Raw genomic sequence first — 19,125 nt, 5'->3', positions numbered from 1 at the left:
CACACACATACACAGTTGACCTGTGATCCCAGCAGCTACCAGGGCAAGCGAGCCACACTCGAGGTACTGAAAACTTACATCACTGGTGAATTTTGAGATCTTGCTCACATTCTTGAATTGTGGAGTATCACAGTAGTTCATGCTGTAGCTTTTGTTGTTTCCAAGATCCTTCTTGTACTCCACCTGACAAAAAATGCACAATGGGAAGCCATGGTAAAACTTTAATCTGCTGTATCAAGTTCCTGCACACAGTTTTTATTAGGCAGACCCACTGTTCAGAGATTTTGATATGTGGTTTTCATCAGATGGCATATGATGAAAATTAATATGAAGAGAATTTTCAGATGCTCATCTCTCATTTTACAGGCAAAAGAAACACAATTTCATCCTCTGCAAAGTATATGAGACAGTGACAGGAGGAAAATTATTAACAAAAACAATGATATACAAAGGAATTCTAAGGTCAGTGTGGAACAAATGAACATGCACAAATGTGCCATGTACCAGGTTCCAGCAAGGCCTCAGCAAGAGCTTTTGTACTCTTACAGTCATTCCTGTTTAAGGAACATGTACTCAGCCTGTAACAGCTGCAGTAAAAGACTGAGAGAGGAGAAGAACTCAGCTTGCTTAGTCGAGGAAATCAAAGGCAGAGACAAGAAAATGATAGATTTGTAAACCTCTCAAAAAAGTAACCATGCAGGGAGAAGAACTTTTTAAACTAAAGGGCAACACTAGCACAAAACACAGTGGCAATAAAGTGGACAGGAATAAATATAGGCTAGAAACTGGAATAGGAGGATTATATGATGCTGTGTCGAACCAGCAGGAGCCAGGAATCGTTGGCCCAGGAGGCCCCTTCCAGCCCTACTTCCAGGGGTTTTTCATTATTGAAGGTTTTATACTTTGACATCTCAAGAGTATAAGTTTTTAAACTGCCATGGGGAAGTTCTAGAAACTCACATTTATTAATAGTTTTATAGCTGATATGACACTATAAATAAATTAATAATTCAGAATCTACTGAGAATTCTCTAAAAATCTTCCCTTGCCAAGCAGAAAAAGAATCAATTATTAGTGACTCATAGTCTTTCACATGATGGAAGAAAACAGAAATCTGCATAATCAGAATGGCATAAATTTTGGCTCTGTTCATGTTATTTTTTCATTATTAGAATAACCTTTGAGACATTCTAAGGTACAGACCCAATTCATTTTTTTGTGATTTGTGATTATTCCTTAATATCATATTAAAAGCACAGTTCAGGTTTGGGGTGGATTTTTTCCAGATTTCTGTTCTTCATGTGGCCAGAACTAGAATCATTCTCCTGGGGTTAATTTCCCACACTTTCATACAGATGATTGGAAGGGCCAGAACACAGCACCTGAAGATGTGTTCTTGATCTTTTCTCTCCAGTTGCTGTGCTACACACAGATGATTTTTGTTATGTACAATGCAGTAAGAACAACATCTTTTTTTCACTTGCAGTCCTTACTCATCAAACAAAAATGTTTGTATGAGCTGCTCCCAAACTTGTTAAGAGATCGATTCAAGCCCTTACCTCGCTGACAAGCTTGTTAACACTTTGGGCTTGTTTAAGGACCAAGTTGTCTTCAGCTGTTAGGGAGTGAAAGTGAGCTGCACCTTTCATCTTGGAAAGATCTTTCTTGTATTTTATCTGAAAAAAAGTAGGGAGAATTATAAAATAGATGTGCACCTTTTCATCACTACTATTTAGACTGGCTTCATGAGTCAGGATAATATCTTCCCTGGGCTTGTTTTGATAGGTAAATGGAACTTGCCAAGTTGAAACACTGTATTTACTTCCTTGAATAACCCAAATATAGCCCCTTAGCCCTTCACAGTCCCTCTCAAGACATTTAACCAGACAGCATTTTTTAATCCATTTTTGACGTACATGGAACAGCACTGGTTGTTGTTCATAGCTTGAGCAGATTACTAGCAGATTCTTGGCTGGTGACTGCTTGGAGCTTGTGTGCTCTTCTATTACTGAAGTTAATCCTCAGTACTTTAATTTTAGTCAGAAAATTACAGATAGTCATCTATATATCTAGTCATCACTGTAAACTTTTCCTTTTGTAGAAACTAGCTTTTTTTAAAAGTTGTATCTTTTTGTACTTTCAGGGTGTTTGAAGGAATTATATTTCTCTACCAAAGCAAGATTGAAATAAGGAGTTTCTACATTTAATTTAGACATTAGGTTATTGACATAAATTGGGCTTGGATGGGCAAAGAGAGATAATACTCATACTGGCCTTGTGCCAAACTTTGTCCAGCAAAACCCCTGTTGGGAATATGTTTCAATATATCTTGCATCCAAGAACTGCTCGTTTTATATGTGTTCAAAGACCACTAACATAATGTGCAAAATAAATTATTTTACATGAAGTGAAATGCAAAATGTTTGGTTTTTTTTATTTTCCAAATCTACACACAGTTCCTCAGAATTTAAAACTATAAGGCAGGTTGGTAAGTACTGAAGTGTGCAAATGATACTGCCATGAACTAATCCTCTTCTTTATGTATTATAAATTAATAAGGAAACTACTGACCATTAGCTTTCAAAACCCATGAAACTGTGATCTTTGTCTGGAAAGGTTAAATATTTCATGTTTAAACAGGGGATCACTGAGTTTGTCATCAAAGTGGGATTGATCAGAGAGGATTTGAGGTTTTTTATATTCTCTGTGATAAGCTCAGGTAACAGAACATGACTGATCCTTTCACTCCAGTTTACCGCTCATGTCTAGTTCAGGCTAATACAAGCTGAAAGACTCAACCATCTGTTAGCTCCCCAGAAGACAGACTGAGCTCATCAGCTCAGATAGCCCTGTCGGGGACAAGTGTCCACACTACAAAGGTTGTCACTCACAGGAACCCTTCAGAGCAGCCACAGGGTACTGACCCACAGACTGACCTACTTCTTGTCACTGCCAGAAGTGGCCTCCTCAAATAGGAGTGGGGCTCTTTAATGGATGGGCTGGATGCAGGAATCACACACCACCACCTCTTTGTCAATTCTTTCGTTTACCAAACCCAAAAATCCCAATCCAGAAATAAGCCCACTTTTGTAAAGTGACTGTGTCATACTCTATGTTTCTTTTCCTCCATATGACTGGCTTTGTGCTAGAGGCATGATACATCAAAATATCAAAACCAGTACAGTTCATTCATCCTCCATTTATGCACTACTGGGAATACCACAGTAGTCCACAGGATGATTAAGGCAGTTGAAGGTTTCATTAATAATACAGGTGCAGATTTGCCAGGAGGGTTAACCTAACAGTAGGGATCCCCATTAGTTGCTACATCCATCTCCTCCCTCATGTAAGTTGGAGCTGTGCCCCCTTCTATTAATGGATATTATTAATCCCCTGAGCCATCCAGTTCCCAGCAATGCAGAAAAATGTCACTTTTGTTTACTTCTCAAGTGCAATTTTAGCATTCTCCTCCCAGGCACTGCTCTGACAAACTGCTGTTTTCAATTGTTTATGAATTGTATTGATTCAGGTTTCATACTTACATCACTTGCCAATTCATTTGCTTTCTTGGCATTTTGATAAGCTGGAGTGATCATAGCAGGAAAGCTTCCTTTCCCTCTGCGTTCCTCAAACTCGTCCATATATCCCTGAAGAAAATTCAGAGTGTTTACTCATCACACATGAGCAGATGGGGCCATGGGATATTTTACAAAGCCCCACAGTCCTTGTTAGTAGGAAGGTTCATGACTTCTACGAATTTTTTTTTAAATGAAAAAAAAGACCAAAATATAAGAATAAATTGAGCTGTTAAATTACCTATGCCTGTGAAACTGCCTGTGCTCCAAGAGAAATTTAGATAGCTATTAGCTGTGGTCAAGATAGCACTCAAGTGTGCAATGATATACAGTCTTCAGATCTCACCCCATTTCTTACAGAGATGATATCTGCTTGCCTCTCTCGTTATCAATACACGTTTCCCTGGAATATTATAAAAATAGCTTATGGTTTGGGTAGCCAGGAGACTTGCTTAAGGCTAAACAAGTTTAACATAGGATCAGCCTTCCACTGTGGTGTTACAGAAGCTGCTTGATCTTTCCCATGGTCATTTTTCACACCATAATTGACCAGAAATAATACTTCTCTTGTGCAGTGATGTATTTTGAAGACGGATTAATAAATGAAGCAGAAATACCTAGATATCAAAATGGCAAACTCCCTAGTGAACAAAATCACAAAATTCCATTTTCCTGATTAAAAAAAGCCCAATTGTTGTGGAAGTAACTCCCTTAAGTCTATCTATAGATAAGTTTACGTGTAAATATTTGACAATCTGAAAGCCATTTTGATAGTTTAACAGCAAAACACTGGAGCTTTTTCTTTAAATGGTAATGCACAATAATCATCCAAAGACATCTATGGCGAGATCTGGAGAGAATATGGTGTACAAACAAGGATAAAAACAAGTGAGACATAGTGTAATGTGTCTTCTCTGCAGTACTTTGTAAATCCTCCCTAGTAAAGAGGCAGTTTGAGTGAAAATAGAAGGTGCCATGAATAGAATGCATGTCAAGAATGCCATGGATAGCACAGATAGGAAGGACTACAAATATCTGGGATATCTCTTTTGTGTGTTCTCAAGGCAAAACCATCCATTGCAGGTCTTCTTGTGTACCACCAGTGTCACATGGTAAATAGGTCACACTGTAAGTTTGTGAACAATATGATGCCATAGTTACAATGGCATTAAACAAGCATAGGAAAGAAAAAATATGTTTGATTAATCAGCTGAGTTAGTTTCTTAAAATACCATTAATGAGTCTGAATTCTCCAGACCAACCTGTTCTTTTGCTTCTAACTTTCTTAAATGCATTTTAATATAATTTCTAATGTTGTGCGTATATTAAAAGTTTCAGAAAACTATTTTAGCCTCTCTTGAGGTTTTTAACCATGAACAAAACAGGTGTTCAGCACAGGAATTTTACAGTCAGATTTCTTAAATTGTCTCATGTTTTATATATAAATATGCGTATATATATGTATATCTATATATGTATATATGTATACCTATATATATATATGATGCACGCTCAACTCACTGTTGATGATCTCAACAGTCAGAAATTTAATCCCTTTACCCATGTTAAGTCACAATTTACTCAGAAAGATCCATTAATTTCAGCAACTCTGTGTTATTTGACTAATGATATCAGTATCCAATCTATAAAGATTAAAACTCAAATTGAATTTGAAGTCTGTGACTGAAGTTTCAAACATACTTTCAAAGAAAAAAAACTTAAGTTAATTCTAAAACAGAAGCATTCTAATGCTTGGAAATGTAATTAGTGCTTTTTCAAATTCATTTTATTTGTTTATTCCTATTAAAACTTGTAGCAGTTAAAAAGACAGAAACTAATTGAAGGCTTCATTGCTACAATTCTAAACTTATATTCTTCAAGGATGGTTTGCTTTTCCACAGAATACTAGATGTAGATTTGGACAGACGAAGTGAAGAAATGTAAAATACCAAAGGTTTTAGGAAACTGCAGTCCCTGTTCCTCCATTTCTCCAAAGTATATGGACCTACTGAGGAGCAGGACAAAAGCCCCCAAGATTAACCATATCGTTTTCTTTATACAAGAACACTATTCAATTCCTTTCAAATTCCCTTCAGCTGCATTCAGTTCTATTTAGCTGTGCTATTTCCTTAACTTAATTGGAATAGAACTTTGGGTGCATTTTGGGAGACCACAAAACCAACTGTATTCCCTTGAAAACGAAACATAAGCAAAATGAATGCCACCGACCAAAACAGAACTAAAGCCTATTTGGTTGCACAAATACAGAACTACAGCTTGTCAGGCTTATAATACCCCTTTTGTAGGAGAGCTGAAATCTAAGAGATTGTGTACCTAAGAGATTCAGTGCTGTTCTCACATATTTAGAGCTGCAAAGCTCCTAAGATTTGTAAAAATACCAGCAGAGAAAGGACACCTAACTATCTGCCAACTTTCTACCATTTCACAACCCTTTCGCTTTTTTCCTTATTCATGGAATGGGAACATTTTCTCAAGAGAACACATTCCAGTGTGATACCTTACAACACCATAACAGAAATGTAGAATGCATACATGCACCCAGACAGAATTTGCCAAGGTCAGTGTTCACCTTTAGGAATGGCCCTACCATAAGGGTCATGCAGTGACAGTGCAGACACCTTGTTGTCACACCTTTAAGTGCCAATGCCAGACACGTTACACATTAGGAGCACTGTGCTGTTTGCACGCCATCCTTTCCCTTGAGACCTTGTTTTCTCACACAGGAAAACAAAGTGAAAATAGGTGTCACCAGTTTCTAAAGCCTTGAGCAATCAGCTGTAGTAATGATCAACATCAGCAGGGCTATCACTTGGATGTTGCATACCTGTCCATACTGATCTACGTTCTCTCTTGCAAAAGCAACATCTGTTCCAGCTGTATGGCTGGCTTTTCCCTTGATCTCTTTTTCGTATCTTTGATGATACTTTACCTAACAGGAAAAAAGGAAACAAATAATCCGGGTGAGTTTAGTCTGGTACACAGATGCTGCACAATAAATAGCAACCAATGACATGCACATGTTGTCAATAAAGGATTGTCAAAATTCCCATTGCCACCAACCTGCACAAGTCAAATATGCCACTTGAAGATGTAAAAACAGAGCCAGTGGTGTACTTTTTAATAATGCACCAGGAACACGGCACTTGCCATTTTAACCCAAACCATTACGTCAGTGTGTTCAGCACCACCTGCTTGACAGTGGCTAATCCCTGATGCTCCAGCAGTTTAAAAAAATAAAACTGATTGTAATTCAAATTCGTGGTTACCACAGAGCACTTTTTTACCACAGGGTCACCTGAACCCCATCAATAAATGGGTTTGTTTCTGAAAGACGCTGATCTCCCCAGTGATAAAGGGAATTTTAGGCAATCAGCCTTCAAGTTTAGACCAAGATTTGCACTACATTTGCTAAAGTCAAAACAATGCCTGTAACCTGATGCTGCCCTTTAATCACCATGTGTGTTTGCTGACAAAAGTGAAGGGTTTTCCACAGATCAAAGGCAAACAAAAACATGTAATTGTTTTAGAGTCAACTGCTTTTGCCTTCAAAATTACAGATCTCTTATTTTCCTCAATGACTCTTAATAGTGTCTTAAATTGACTTCCATTGAGTTTATGTTCTTCCATATGTTCTCTTCTACAACAAAAAGAGCTTTTCTTTCAGTTTCCAATAACAAAGGACAATTAATTGTATATTTTGAAGCAATACTAATGTCCTTTTATGGTGCTTATTAAAGAGTACAGGGGTGTTGTTATTTTGTTGTGTTTGGAAAGGAAAGAAAGGCAATAAAGGTCAGTATGTCATGCTCACGGAATTTCTGCCAGTAAATGTTTTCATTCAAAATTTGTGTGACAATTTAATATTTTCATTACCAAAATAGACCTTGCTTTGAACACTTACATCACTGGCTAATTCATTGGCTCTCTTGGCTATTTGATAAGCTGGAGTGATCATAGCAGGAAAGCTTCCTTTTCCCTTCCGTTCTTCAAAGTCTTCTGTGTATTTCAACTGTAAAATTTCAAGACAGTTTGGGAGCAATGAGATCAAATGTATCTTGATTGCACACATAATCAATCCCTAAAGTAGCAAAGTCAGGCGTTCAATGGCTGTCATGTGCCAAAAGGAAGATGAACCATGAAGTCTGAATCTTTGCAATTTGGTCTTTAGCTATGCTATCACACATCTTCTGCAAGGCCCCTTTGTCTCCTTCAGGGTGTAGGATGAAAACAGTTGTTTAAAGAAAATACTGAAGGTGTCTGCAAGATGCCTGCTCTATTTATGAGGGTCAGGCAGCTTCTTTCCTGATTTTGCATGGCACCCACTTGCTGGGTATGGAACAGAATGGGTCTCTACCTTCAGTTCTGACAGCCTAAAATGGCCTCGAACTGAACATGGGCTCAGTAACTGAAGTATTAAACACTTAATGACTAAATGAATCTGCCTTTAGAACTTTAATTTTTCACTTTTCTTTGTGTTCATATTTTAAAGTGATTTATAAATACCCTAAGAACCACTTGCAGAGCCAAAAACAGGTCAATCTATTTTGTTTCACTTACATCACTGGCAAGCTGTGCTCCAGCCTTTGCATGAAGTATATCCGGAGTGTCTACAACAGAGGTGAACTTTGAAACTCTCTCTTCATGTCCACGCTTATATTCTACCTGAAGAGGAAAAATATACATATCCATATTACAAACAATAAGCAGCAGAAATATATTTCCTGTCAGAAGGCTTCAAGAGAAAATGAGCAACAGCATTTGTGACATTTTCCACTGTACAGTCAAGCTATCCATACATTTAAGGCCCAACTTCCTTAAAGTGAATACCAGAAGCAGACAGAAATGGACCCAGATAATCAAATTTTCAAAGGATACTTGATTTATGTGAGCCATACATTTGATTAAAATACCATGAGAATAGTCACTACTGTCCCAATATCATATTGCAATGACAACGCATATAGTATTTGCAGAAAACAATGCAATACTTTAAAATAATTTTTATGGGGTTTATTTTTACCTATCTTTTTCATGTGAGTTGTTCTTTTTATAAATAAGCAATTTTCTGTGCATAAATTTAAAGCAGCTTGTATATTAATTTATTTCAATTAATTTGATTTCAAATAAGAAAGTGAAAAATATCAAATGTAAATAATTAGATGAATAAAGCCATAATGTTAAAGCAAAGGTAATGAATTAAATTAACATTTCAGTGTGAGTCACAATCTTTTCCAGGTTGTGATAAATTACAGCAAAAGTTGCTACATTTCACAGGAAATATCCCATATGATTGTCTTCCCAGGCCAATAGTTTACTAATCCTGTTTTCTGAATCCTGTTAAAATTTTCTCACTTTATAACAGTACAACAAATAGTCACCATAGTAAATATCAAGTGAGTGGCCTGAACCCAGGATTATCCAAATTCCGAAGTCTAAAATATAATTAAAAACCCCTGTGACTTACATTGCTGCTTAGTTGGGTGGCTCTCTTGGCAACCTCATAACCTGGAGTGATCATAGCAGGGAAGCTGCCTTTGCCTCTTCGTGGCTCATATTCTTCTGTATATTGAAACTAGAAAATGAATATGTGTGTTACAGAAGAACCCACTGTAGTTTAATGTGATTCCTCTTTTCATGCCTGCTTCCTAAAGGTATGTATCGCTTTATTTAAAAGATAACAGAATAAAGAACTTATAAGTTGATTAGGTAAAACAATTTCCTCCGTATAACAGAAAACATTTCTCATTCGTATCAATTACCCACTGTTAATTGCCTGTGTTGATTGGGTCACTAACCCATTGTATGGACACAGACAGTCGATCATATTTCAGAAGTGATTTTGACCAGTCATGGAAATACAGTCAATGAAAAGTCTGGTCTGTGGAAAATATGACACATTTACCATCATGGGTTCTGCTCTCCTGAGAGAGAGAGCACTGCCTGCTAGATCAGATCACCTCAGTTTGGTCAGCAGTTGAAGGGCTTCTCAGTTACATAAATATATAAATGTATGATGGCAATAGAACCGTTACATGACTTTAATCACTTACATGACTAAGTGTTGTTTTGACAGAAATAAACGCATCAGTCTCACCTTCGGCAACATCTTAACAAAGATCAGAGTGCAGACAAACCCTCCAGATATTCTTCCTGCAAAGCCTGGAGGTGACATCTTACCAAAGGTCGACTTTGATGCATTTGTCCATCTTCAGAATATGATAGACCATGAAAATAAAGTCAAACATCAGTCCACTTACATCACTCAGAGCCTTCTGTGCCTGTGTTATCTTGACCATTTCAGGATCTGGGATTGTTCCTGGGTACCATGATTTTCCTTCCTCATAGGCAGCATAGTAAGCATTCTACAAAACAAAAACTAAATAACTAGCTACCTTCACCCTTGTTTTAACACTCGAACAGCTGATCTGACAGAAAAAAAGGAAACAGCACAGTGTTGTGGAAGTGAAATTCACTCTCTGCAGCACAAGGCCTACATTCCACATCCCTTCAGAATGCCAAGGCAGAACTTGTATAACAAGAACTGACATCAAGATGACAGGATCTAGGATCCTGGAGTGCGACTCAAATAACACCCCCTGGGAATCAGATCGCCTGCTGTGAAGCTCCAGTGCCAGTAGAGAGAAGACACAGAGTATGGCTGTACATGCAGCAGCCCCAACAGCTGACTGTAGACACACTCGTCCTCCCTCACATTCTGATTCTTCTAGCCTAAGCTATAATTGAGCTGTTTTGCCTTGAAAAGTTTAGTCAAAGGAGAAGCAAAGGCTTTTTTTAGCATTGAAGTGCTGTGATTAAACCCCTAACATTCAGGACTGCCAGGGCCAATCCTTGGTCTCCTGCAGGCTACTGGCTTGGAAACTCAAGGGATATTTCTTACCTGGGTAGCCAGCTGTTGGGCTTTATAGACACTTTCAATTTCTCTGGACCTTTCATCCCACTGAAAGACCGATTTGAATTGTTCACTTGCTTCTCGATATTTTATCTAAAAAGAAAAAAAGACAATAACTCGTTCTAATAGTTTGTTAATACATACTAACACACCCCACATTTGGAGAAGAATAAGAAGAGAGACAAACAAGGTGATGATTGCATTTAGCCCTAAGCCCAAAACTCTGCTTTCTAGTCCACACCCAGCTTCTACCTAAGATTTCTGCCAGTATAGAGCTGCACATCTGTAAAGGAGCAGCATACAACACCTGAAACCTGGCATGACATTCTGAAAGAATAATTTGATCTTTAGATAATACTTTTGGGGGAAATAATCGATGAGAATTGAAATCCCTGAGAAGTTTCAAGCAGGACATGTCAATGCAGCATTTGACAAAAAAAAACTATTACCAAGTGAACAATATTCTACTCTCCTATTTCCCTGCACACTGTCCACAATGTATCATACCCTCACTGTGAATATGTAAATGACTACTATATTTAGCCCTGGGTCATTATTTTCCTACTGCTACTTTTATCATGATAGCATGTAGAAATCCAACTGAAATCATAGCTCTGTTATACAACTCACTCTTCAGATGTAAAAACCCAGAGCAGAAAGTTTAAACTGACTGGACAGAAATGTTACTGAGCACGTGTACCATTATTCCCATTTATAAATTAAGCACAGAGGTGCTGAGAGCTGAATGATTTGCCTGATAACACAGAAATTCTGTAGAGAGAGACCTAAATTTTATCTCTGCATTCCAGTTGACGTCTCAGCACAAGACCTATGTGAGAACATCATGTTGGGATTGAAGAAACATTCTATTTTCTGCATCAGAAATAACCTATGTGAAAATGCCAACAAACTTCCATAGTAGCAAGTGAAATCTTTTCCCAAGTTATCATCATTTCATACATTTACTAGCAAAAACCTTTCCTGCTCTCAAAATTTTTACAGAAGTTATCTCCCTTTAAGCAGGCACTGCAGAATCAGCTTCCTTACTACCCCTAGCAATTTTCTCTCTGGAACAGAACCTTATTATGTGATTGAAAAGGACAGAAGGTGTTTTAGGTGTATAAAACAAGGGAAAGTGATCTTTGAGCTATAATTTGTCTGGCTTGTGTACTCACATGTACTGGAAGTATCAGTCTCATATCACTGCCTAAAACCAGAAATAGAACCTGCAGTAATCCCAAACTCATTCCTGAGCAGATCCGTCACACACAGTTTTAAGTGTGATAGTCACTGCTTAAACAGTTACAGCCCATGATACTGCAAAAACTGAGGCATAAGAATGCTGTACAAAATTATAATTGATACAGTGTCTGATGAAGGCTATTCATGTGCATCAAGTTTGTACAGCTAATATAGGACATCAGAATGAATTTAGAAAGCTATATTCTAAGAAATACAACTTTCTTTGTTTATTTTAGTGATGGCTAATCACATCAAAACATTGCTTTTCCTATGAAATATATTCACATGGGTAAAGCTATCTTAGAATATAGAAAGATGTGACATTCAAGAAAACAGCATTAGGCAGGGAGATGCGATAGCCGTCGATTACTGGGCGTTCCTGTATTTTTTATTCCGCCAGACTCTTAGAACTGCAGGTTTGAAAATGAGGTGCCTGGAGGGAAACAATGCGGGATATCCAGGGATGGCGCTGGGAACGACGGCGGGCCCTGAGCGCCCCTGGCGGCCGGCCGGGGCACGGCAGCGCCTGCAGGGTGGATGTGCCTCCATCCCCAAAAAACACCCCCAGCAAAACCCTGCTAAGCTCCCCAGACCTGGTGTTTTCCCATCTCGGGGTTGGCGGAAATGCTCGACAAAGTATTTACGGGAACTTTTGCCTGTGTCCCACCTAATAAAATTTATCTGTTGTTTCATATCAGTTTCCGATGAGATCACAAAGCAAGTCAGTTCTTGCTTCCAAAGGTTGTGCAAACCCCCTTAGTCACTAAGTTTACACAGCTCTGGGCAGTTTAGGTGACCTGTGCTTCCGTATAGCTTATCAGATATACAAGTGAGGAGCTCCAATCAACTTTTCCTTCTGAGAGCAGAGGCAAATTCAGATTTAAGCTTTCTTTCACGTGAGTAATCGCATTGAAAAAAATTATGATTCAAACCCAGCTGAGATCTTACTGATCTAAAAGAACACAGGAGGGTAAGTAAAAAGCCCATATTTATACTTACAAAGTAAGAGACATAAATATGTTATCAAAATCCAGAACAAACACATTTGACCCTCAAGCTTCTTACCTCACTTACCACTTCCGACAGTTTTTTTGCATTCATATTTATTGGTGTGTCAAATACACTTGTGAATGCATTGTTTTTTGGATTGTGCCTAAAAAAGGGAAAGCATAAAGGATATTAGGAAGATACCAGACCCCCCACCAGAAAGGTTCTCTTTGAGCACTCAAATACACAATACCAGCCTCCACCCCTCTATCCATAACTTTTCCCCCACTCACACAAAGATCTTAGATTACATTCAAGTTATTATTGTATGGAGTAGGTGCCTAGAGCAAAATTAATTTTAATGATCGTCATATCAATGCTGTGTTTCTAATAACAAAAGAGAATAATAGAATAAAAAACAACTGTCATCTCTCCTTTTTCTGCTGACAAATTTGACAGGAATTGATCATTAGAAAATAAAAACTTCCTAGAACAAACCAACTCCAAAATCTGCATTTTATACATTTTCCTTATGATTAGCTCAACCTTTTTAACTCTTAACCACTGATTTGGAAAGCACTGAATTTTGTGGTTGGTTTTAATTTCTTCCTACAATATTGAAATGGACCTTAATTTGTTATCTTTTAACACACTGGCCAAATGAGGAAGCTTTATGCATGCTAAAAAGAGATTCCCATCATTTGTGGTTCATGTAAATCCAAAGATATGCATGAAGGCACTGACAATACCTAATTTCACATCACATGTGGGACAGGCTGAGTCCAAACGGTGATCTTCTATTATATTAAAATGACTAGGTCAATTAAACCTTTGCTTTAGAAAAGAAAGGAAGAAAGAAAAGGAAATACACTTACGCTTGACAGTAAGGCTTTTTCTCATGGCTAACAAAGTTGTTTACTGTTAACATCATCTTGCATACTTCACAGTGAAAACAGGCTTTATGCCATGTCTGGAAATGCCACAAAAGAGAAACCAAACAGATATGATTTGTATTTCATTATTAATCTGCTAAATTTAAAATCTCAGTATTGATCCTTACCATTCATTTAATGAATTTGGCGATTTTTTTCTTCAGATAGATACGTGTTATTAATTCTTTTCAGTTCTGAACCCAGTTATGAGTAAAAAACTTTTGGAACGGAGAGATTTGCACAGTGTTAGAAGTGCCAATCTGTACATTTATTATAGTCCAAAATGATAAAGAAAGAGAACTGACCTGATCTATACAGTTAATCTTCTCAGCAGGGTAAACCCCATAGCCACATCTAGCACACGGCTGCACATTCATCTTGAAATCCACAGAGTGAAAAATATATAGGTTTATACAAAAGGTTCAAAGAGTATGAAAGTGACTTTTTGGCCCGTGCAAAGCACACTCTAGACACTCCAGTCAAGGCCTTTTGCTGTGGTCAATGGCTCCCATTAAAGCTCTGAATTGAAGTCTGTTGCTCCCTTTGCTGACCTTCTGTTTCAAAGTCAGCTGCAGGCTGGCTTTTAAAGCTGCCAGTTAGTAAGAGCGGTTATTTTGGCAACTGTGTCAGTGCAGAAGGGAGGGTAGCAATATCTTTCTCTAAATAGAAGAATGAACTCACAGAAACTAATCACGTCCATGTGAATGTTAGAGCCCGATCATTTCGTATTTCAGTTTTGCTGTCATAAGCCCAGGATGAAGAGAAAAGTACATACAGCAGCAGCAATTTACTATAGTTTCTTCTCACCCTGATAAACAAGTGACCCCATGGAGGACTATTGCTCCTATTGTATTTAGGAGCAGCCTCATAGCAGAAGGAGGTACCACCAGAGATACAGGCCAGAGATGGGTTTGAAGCTTCCTGGCCCTTGGGTGGATGTAGAAGAAGTTCACTGCCATTGTCCCAGACAAGTCATTAATTTTTTCCCTCGGTGCCAGCTCAGTTTCGCCTTGTATATTATGGTCAGCAGAGCAGAGCACACTCATCTCTCATATCTTCCTGTTTCATCCACCTGTCACTCCATCTCCAGGTGTAGGAGGATGGACTGTGAAACAGGCAGAGCCTCTTATCTCAAAGAGTCCTAAACATGACGGGTACAAATCCAAACTTCTATCTCCTACAGGAAAAACTTCAGAAAGGAACCATTTACTTTTGAATACAATGAACAAACCAGCTATTTAACAGTGTTAACCAAGAGTAGACTGGAATAGATCAGAATATAAAAATTCCCTCACCAAAAAACGATAAGGAATTATTATGTCTGATATTAGGATTCAAGCAAGATCTTAGGGTTGTGAAGTCTGCTCTGAACAAAAGAAGTTATTAAATTCTACCAGCTACAAATGGTCAGGATTTAAAATTTACATCTCACCTAATCATAATACCTCCAGCTGCAGGACTCCATAACCCTGGGACACAGCTAAGAGTTATCCCAATTTGAGTAGAAGTTTTTGTAGTCATCCATGCATCTGCCCCACTTCCTGTGCCTGCAGCAGTCCTGGGATATTGCTAAGCACTTTCCCTTTCTATAAATTGCAAACAATTCCATCAAAATAATTTCTGTCTAAGCCTTCTGGGTATGCTAAGAGACTCTCTTATTCATCTCTTTATTGAGATATACAGTTCTGCTTAACTTATTATTGCTACTTTTACTGAATGCTGACAATGTACTGGCACAATGTACTGTCAGCAACTGGTGTGCTGAAAATAGAGTCTCTAATCTGAAGAGCAGCGGCACAAAGTCCTGAAAACACTCGAAGCCTTTCAAAGTAACTAATATCAGTATATAAACAAATGCATTTTCATTTTTTTAAAAATGTCCCCAGAACATAATTTCTTGTATTAAAATAACTGCTGAGCTACCTCATGTTATTCTTTTTTGGGATCAAGAGCGATTTATGTTGACCAAGTTACATCACAATAATATTTATCCCGCTCACACCTGTGAACCAAATTAATTTGGAAAGCTTCCAGTTCCCCTCTCACACAGCCTTGCATCTTGTTCCAGACTGCCATTCTGTTTATGCAAGTGACCTCTGTTAGGGTCACAGTGGCCAGGCTGTCCCCTCCTTATTTAGCACTTGGCACACTACCAGTTGCCACCTCTTTGTGTTCGTCTCCTCCAAGAGTCACCATGTTGTATATTTTCTAGACAGTCCTAGTTGTCTTCATGCTGTCTGAATCCATGCTGGAGCCCTTGTCTCACACTTCAGCAAGAATAAAGGTGCGTGACCTGCTCCTCTCCCTGCTCCTGTCCCTGCTCCTGTCCCTGCATAGCTGAAGACCCTTCTGAAATGAGTTTGGAGAGGTGCTGAAACAGGACACCCCAAACCACACAAAAACATAAAGACTTGGCAGTTACAGAACGACTAATTCATCCAGGAGTCACCTGAACACTGACCATCTGGACAGGACTCCAGCATGGATCTTCATGCAGCCCACATGCACTGTGCACCCAGAGAGCTTACAGAGGGCCCTGAAGGGAATGAGGCCATGAGCTCCTTCCAAAAAGCCTCTGACAGATAAAGCCCTTTATTTTACAGATAAATCCTACTTCATTTCAAGATATACAAAGCCTGTTTTTCTCTTTTCACAGTGACAGATACTACCAGCTTGGCTGGAAGTCAGCAAATGCATATTCCAAGTTCTCCTGCTTCTCCCAAGTTACGGCATGTACAAGAGGAGAAGTGTGGTAAGACAGAATGTCCTCTACAGCTACTGCCATTCCCATCCACACTACTTCCCTCACATCCACTGTGCACCAGTTCTGCTGGAGTCTCTTAAAAATTTCCCTGTTTCTGAGGACCCCAAAACTGTTCTGTTCTTCACCACCCTGGATTAAAGATGAGTTGCTAACAGAAAAGGGAGTTTATTGAAAAATAAACATTGAATGGTCTCATTACAAAGCATGCACTTCATTTTGATCATGCAAGGAATTAAATCACAAAACCAGTGCAAGTTTGTTATCTTGACAAATCTTAGCAAGACATTTTCTCTTCAGTTAAAAGCTCATTGTGGCTTTTTTCCTCCTTTAGTAAGGCCTCATAAAGCCCTTTTGATATCAATGAAAATCCTAAAAGGCTTTTCTTAACAGTAGAACCTTAATTTAGAAGTTTTACAAGTACTGCGGTTACATGTAAAGTACAAGGAGACAGTGCCTTGAAAGTGCAAATTAGTAGGAAGAAACATTGTTACCTCTCCAGCCTCCTTATATTCACTGCATTAACTGCTTAGAAAACGTGGAGCACCTCTGCACCCTCAATCTGATTGTAAAAGAAGCACATATTAGTCACACAAAGTAACCTCTAAAGAGACATTCAAGTCAGGGTCACCTCCTCTGTTACTCCTGAATTGCAGCTGTGCCCTTCCAAACACATGAAGAGCAGGAAGCCAGACACCACAAATTATGGCAACCTTATCTTCCCTCTGTTTGCAAAAAAACCCCAAAGGTGCTGGTTCACTACACAAAGTGGGAGTGTTATCCAGTGTTAAAAGCTGCCTGTAAAATTTCAAGCACTATACCACCCTTGTTTATGTTCACCTTCTGTGAACCCTGTGGTTAATTAGTTACCTGGGCTCAGGGCCTTTTTCCTCATGCAGTCTCTCCATGCTAATCAAACTTAGCATAGTAGCAAATTCAGCTTAGAAAAATATTGAAAGAAAGCTGGAAAAGATTTATCAAAATCTCCCAAGACGTGAATAAAAACCTGTAAAGAACAATCTTCTAAACTTGTATAGTTGCTTTTTACATTTTTGCTGCTTTGGAAACCAACCAACAACTGTTTATAGTTCATGATTAAAGGGTTTATGCTTACACTTTCCCCTTGTTGGCAGTGTTAGCAAAACCTAAGAGTGTAGGGATTTTGCAAATGTTTCTAACAGAGCAAGATAAAGTAAGAGAGAAATCGAAAAGAGAACCAAGAGGCCAAGAAGATTATAGAGCAGAGAAAGGACTGGTGAGGATGTGCTACAACTTAAGCTAAAAGCTTGAAGAAAAACGTGAACAGCATGCACAGCATAGCCCACATGACCACCAGTGTCCAAATATGACCATTTGTCATGTATCAAAACATAAAGAAGACCCAAGTTTAAAATTCATAAAATAAGGCATCTGCAACAGATCATCTTTGCCTGACTATGGAGAAATCCCACCAAAACACATGCACCATGATGACTCAGATGCATTATTCTAGAGAATTCCCTAAAGCTGTGGTGTGCCAAATCACACTGAACTGCCCCCATATTCCCCCAGCGTATCAAAACTATCCATCCTTTCTTGCAAAATATATAGAAATCTCATAATGCAATTTAGGAGGGAACAAACACCTTGTGAGTCACTCAAATCCTCCATCCTAAAAGTATTCCCACACTTGCCTCCCAGGTCTCAGCAAAACCCCATCCTTGTTTTCATAGATGTTGTGCAGAACACAGGACACAGTTATTATTCCAGGCAGGTACTATTCGCTTGCCTCTGAATAGTTTGTACCTGTCATCCACCTTTCAATTTCCCAAAGGCACGCTCCACCGTCATCCTGCAGCTGCTTACAGTGGTTAAACACTTATTTTCCCCAATGCAAATATCCAGTCAAAGGCTTCATTTTTAATGTTTTTAAGGAGGAGAGGAGTCTCTAGGGCAAAGGAGAGGAATGGTGATGCTATAGGTATCACATTGCTGGCTCTTCCCCCTGCCCAGTAACGCATTCAACCGGCTGTGCCATATTCTACATGAGAAAGTTTTTCCTTCCCGACCCTTCCTAGGTGGCAATCACTCCATGCCCTGAAGCAAGATACTTCCTTCTACTTCAACTATCCTTCTAATTTTTCCCTTACTCCATACTGAAAAAAAAGCAAGATTTTCTGGAAAAAAAGTCTAGCACCATATACTGCATTAAAATTAACATTTATTTTAAAAAGGCATTGCAGCACACTGAGGAATGAAATTTTCTCTTTGTGAATGCCAGCAACTAACGTGAAAAGAACACAGAAACAGAAGTTTCATCAACTATTGGAGTCAGAAATTCCCCATAACCAATTCTAATAGTAAACTTTTGGAAATCGGCAAGCATTATCAGACCACTTCTTTGATAGCAATACAATGACCCTTAGAACAAAGGTGTTGCTAGGTCTGCTAATTTGGCTGTGCTGGCGAGATGGCAATGGATAAACACTTCCATCAAAATACAGAAGCAAGCAGAGTCTGGATTTCCTGGGTAACACCCATACACATCATCAGAAAACCATATTTTGATGTTCTGAATTTCAGGTGCCACTGCCAGTCACTGCTGGTGATTACAGTCTCCTCTCTCCTCTCCTCTCCTCTCCTCTCCTCTCTCTTCTCCTCTCTACCACAATCTATACATTTCCAGTGTCTCTGTTGTCCATGGTGATCCATTATGGA

The 19,125-nt window shown here is 38.6% G+C and overlaps 1 protein-coding gene across 1 annotated transcript in view; it reads right to left on the bottom strand.

Moving 5' to 3' along the window:
• The window catches only part of LOC104695204 (nebulin related anchoring protein), a 47,825-nt gene extending 33,587 nt beyond the window's left edge, over positions 1-14,238 (bottom strand). Inside the window, exons 1-12 of the mRNA XM_019293956.3 lie at positions 13,973-14,238; positions 13,611-13,705; positions 12,814-12,901; positions 10,495-10,599; positions 9,854-9,958; positions 9,061-9,168; positions 8,154-8,258; positions 7,498-7,605; positions 6,421-6,525; positions 3,543-3,647; positions 1,560-1,676; positions 79-183 (exon numbers count right to left, since the gene is read on the bottom strand). Coding sequence (XP_019149501.3) covers positions 79-183; positions 1,560-1,676; positions 3,543-3,647; positions 6,421-6,525; positions 7,498-7,605; positions 8,154-8,258; positions 9,061-9,168; positions 9,854-9,958; positions 10,495-10,599; positions 12,814-12,901; positions 13,611-13,705; positions 13,973-14,044 — 1,218 coding nt within the window. The 5' untranslated portion in view covers positions 14,045-14,238. The remainder of the gene's footprint in view (positions 1-78; positions 184-1,559; positions 1,677-3,542; positions 3,648-6,420; positions 6,526-7,497; positions 7,606-8,153; positions 8,259-9,060; positions 9,169-9,853; positions 9,959-10,494; positions 10,600-12,813; positions 12,902-13,610; positions 13,706-13,972) is intronic.
• Positions 14,239-19,125: the final 4,887 nt, after the last annotated feature.

Source organism: Corvus cornix, chromosome 6 (assembly GCF_000738735.6).
Source record: "Corvus cornix cornix isolate S_Up_H32 chromosome 6, ASM73873v5, whole genome shotgun sequence".
NCBI lineage: Eukaryota > Metazoa > Chordata > Aves > Passeriformes > Corvidae > Corvus > Corvus cornix.
This window is presented reverse-complemented; position numbering and strand designations above follow the sequence as displayed.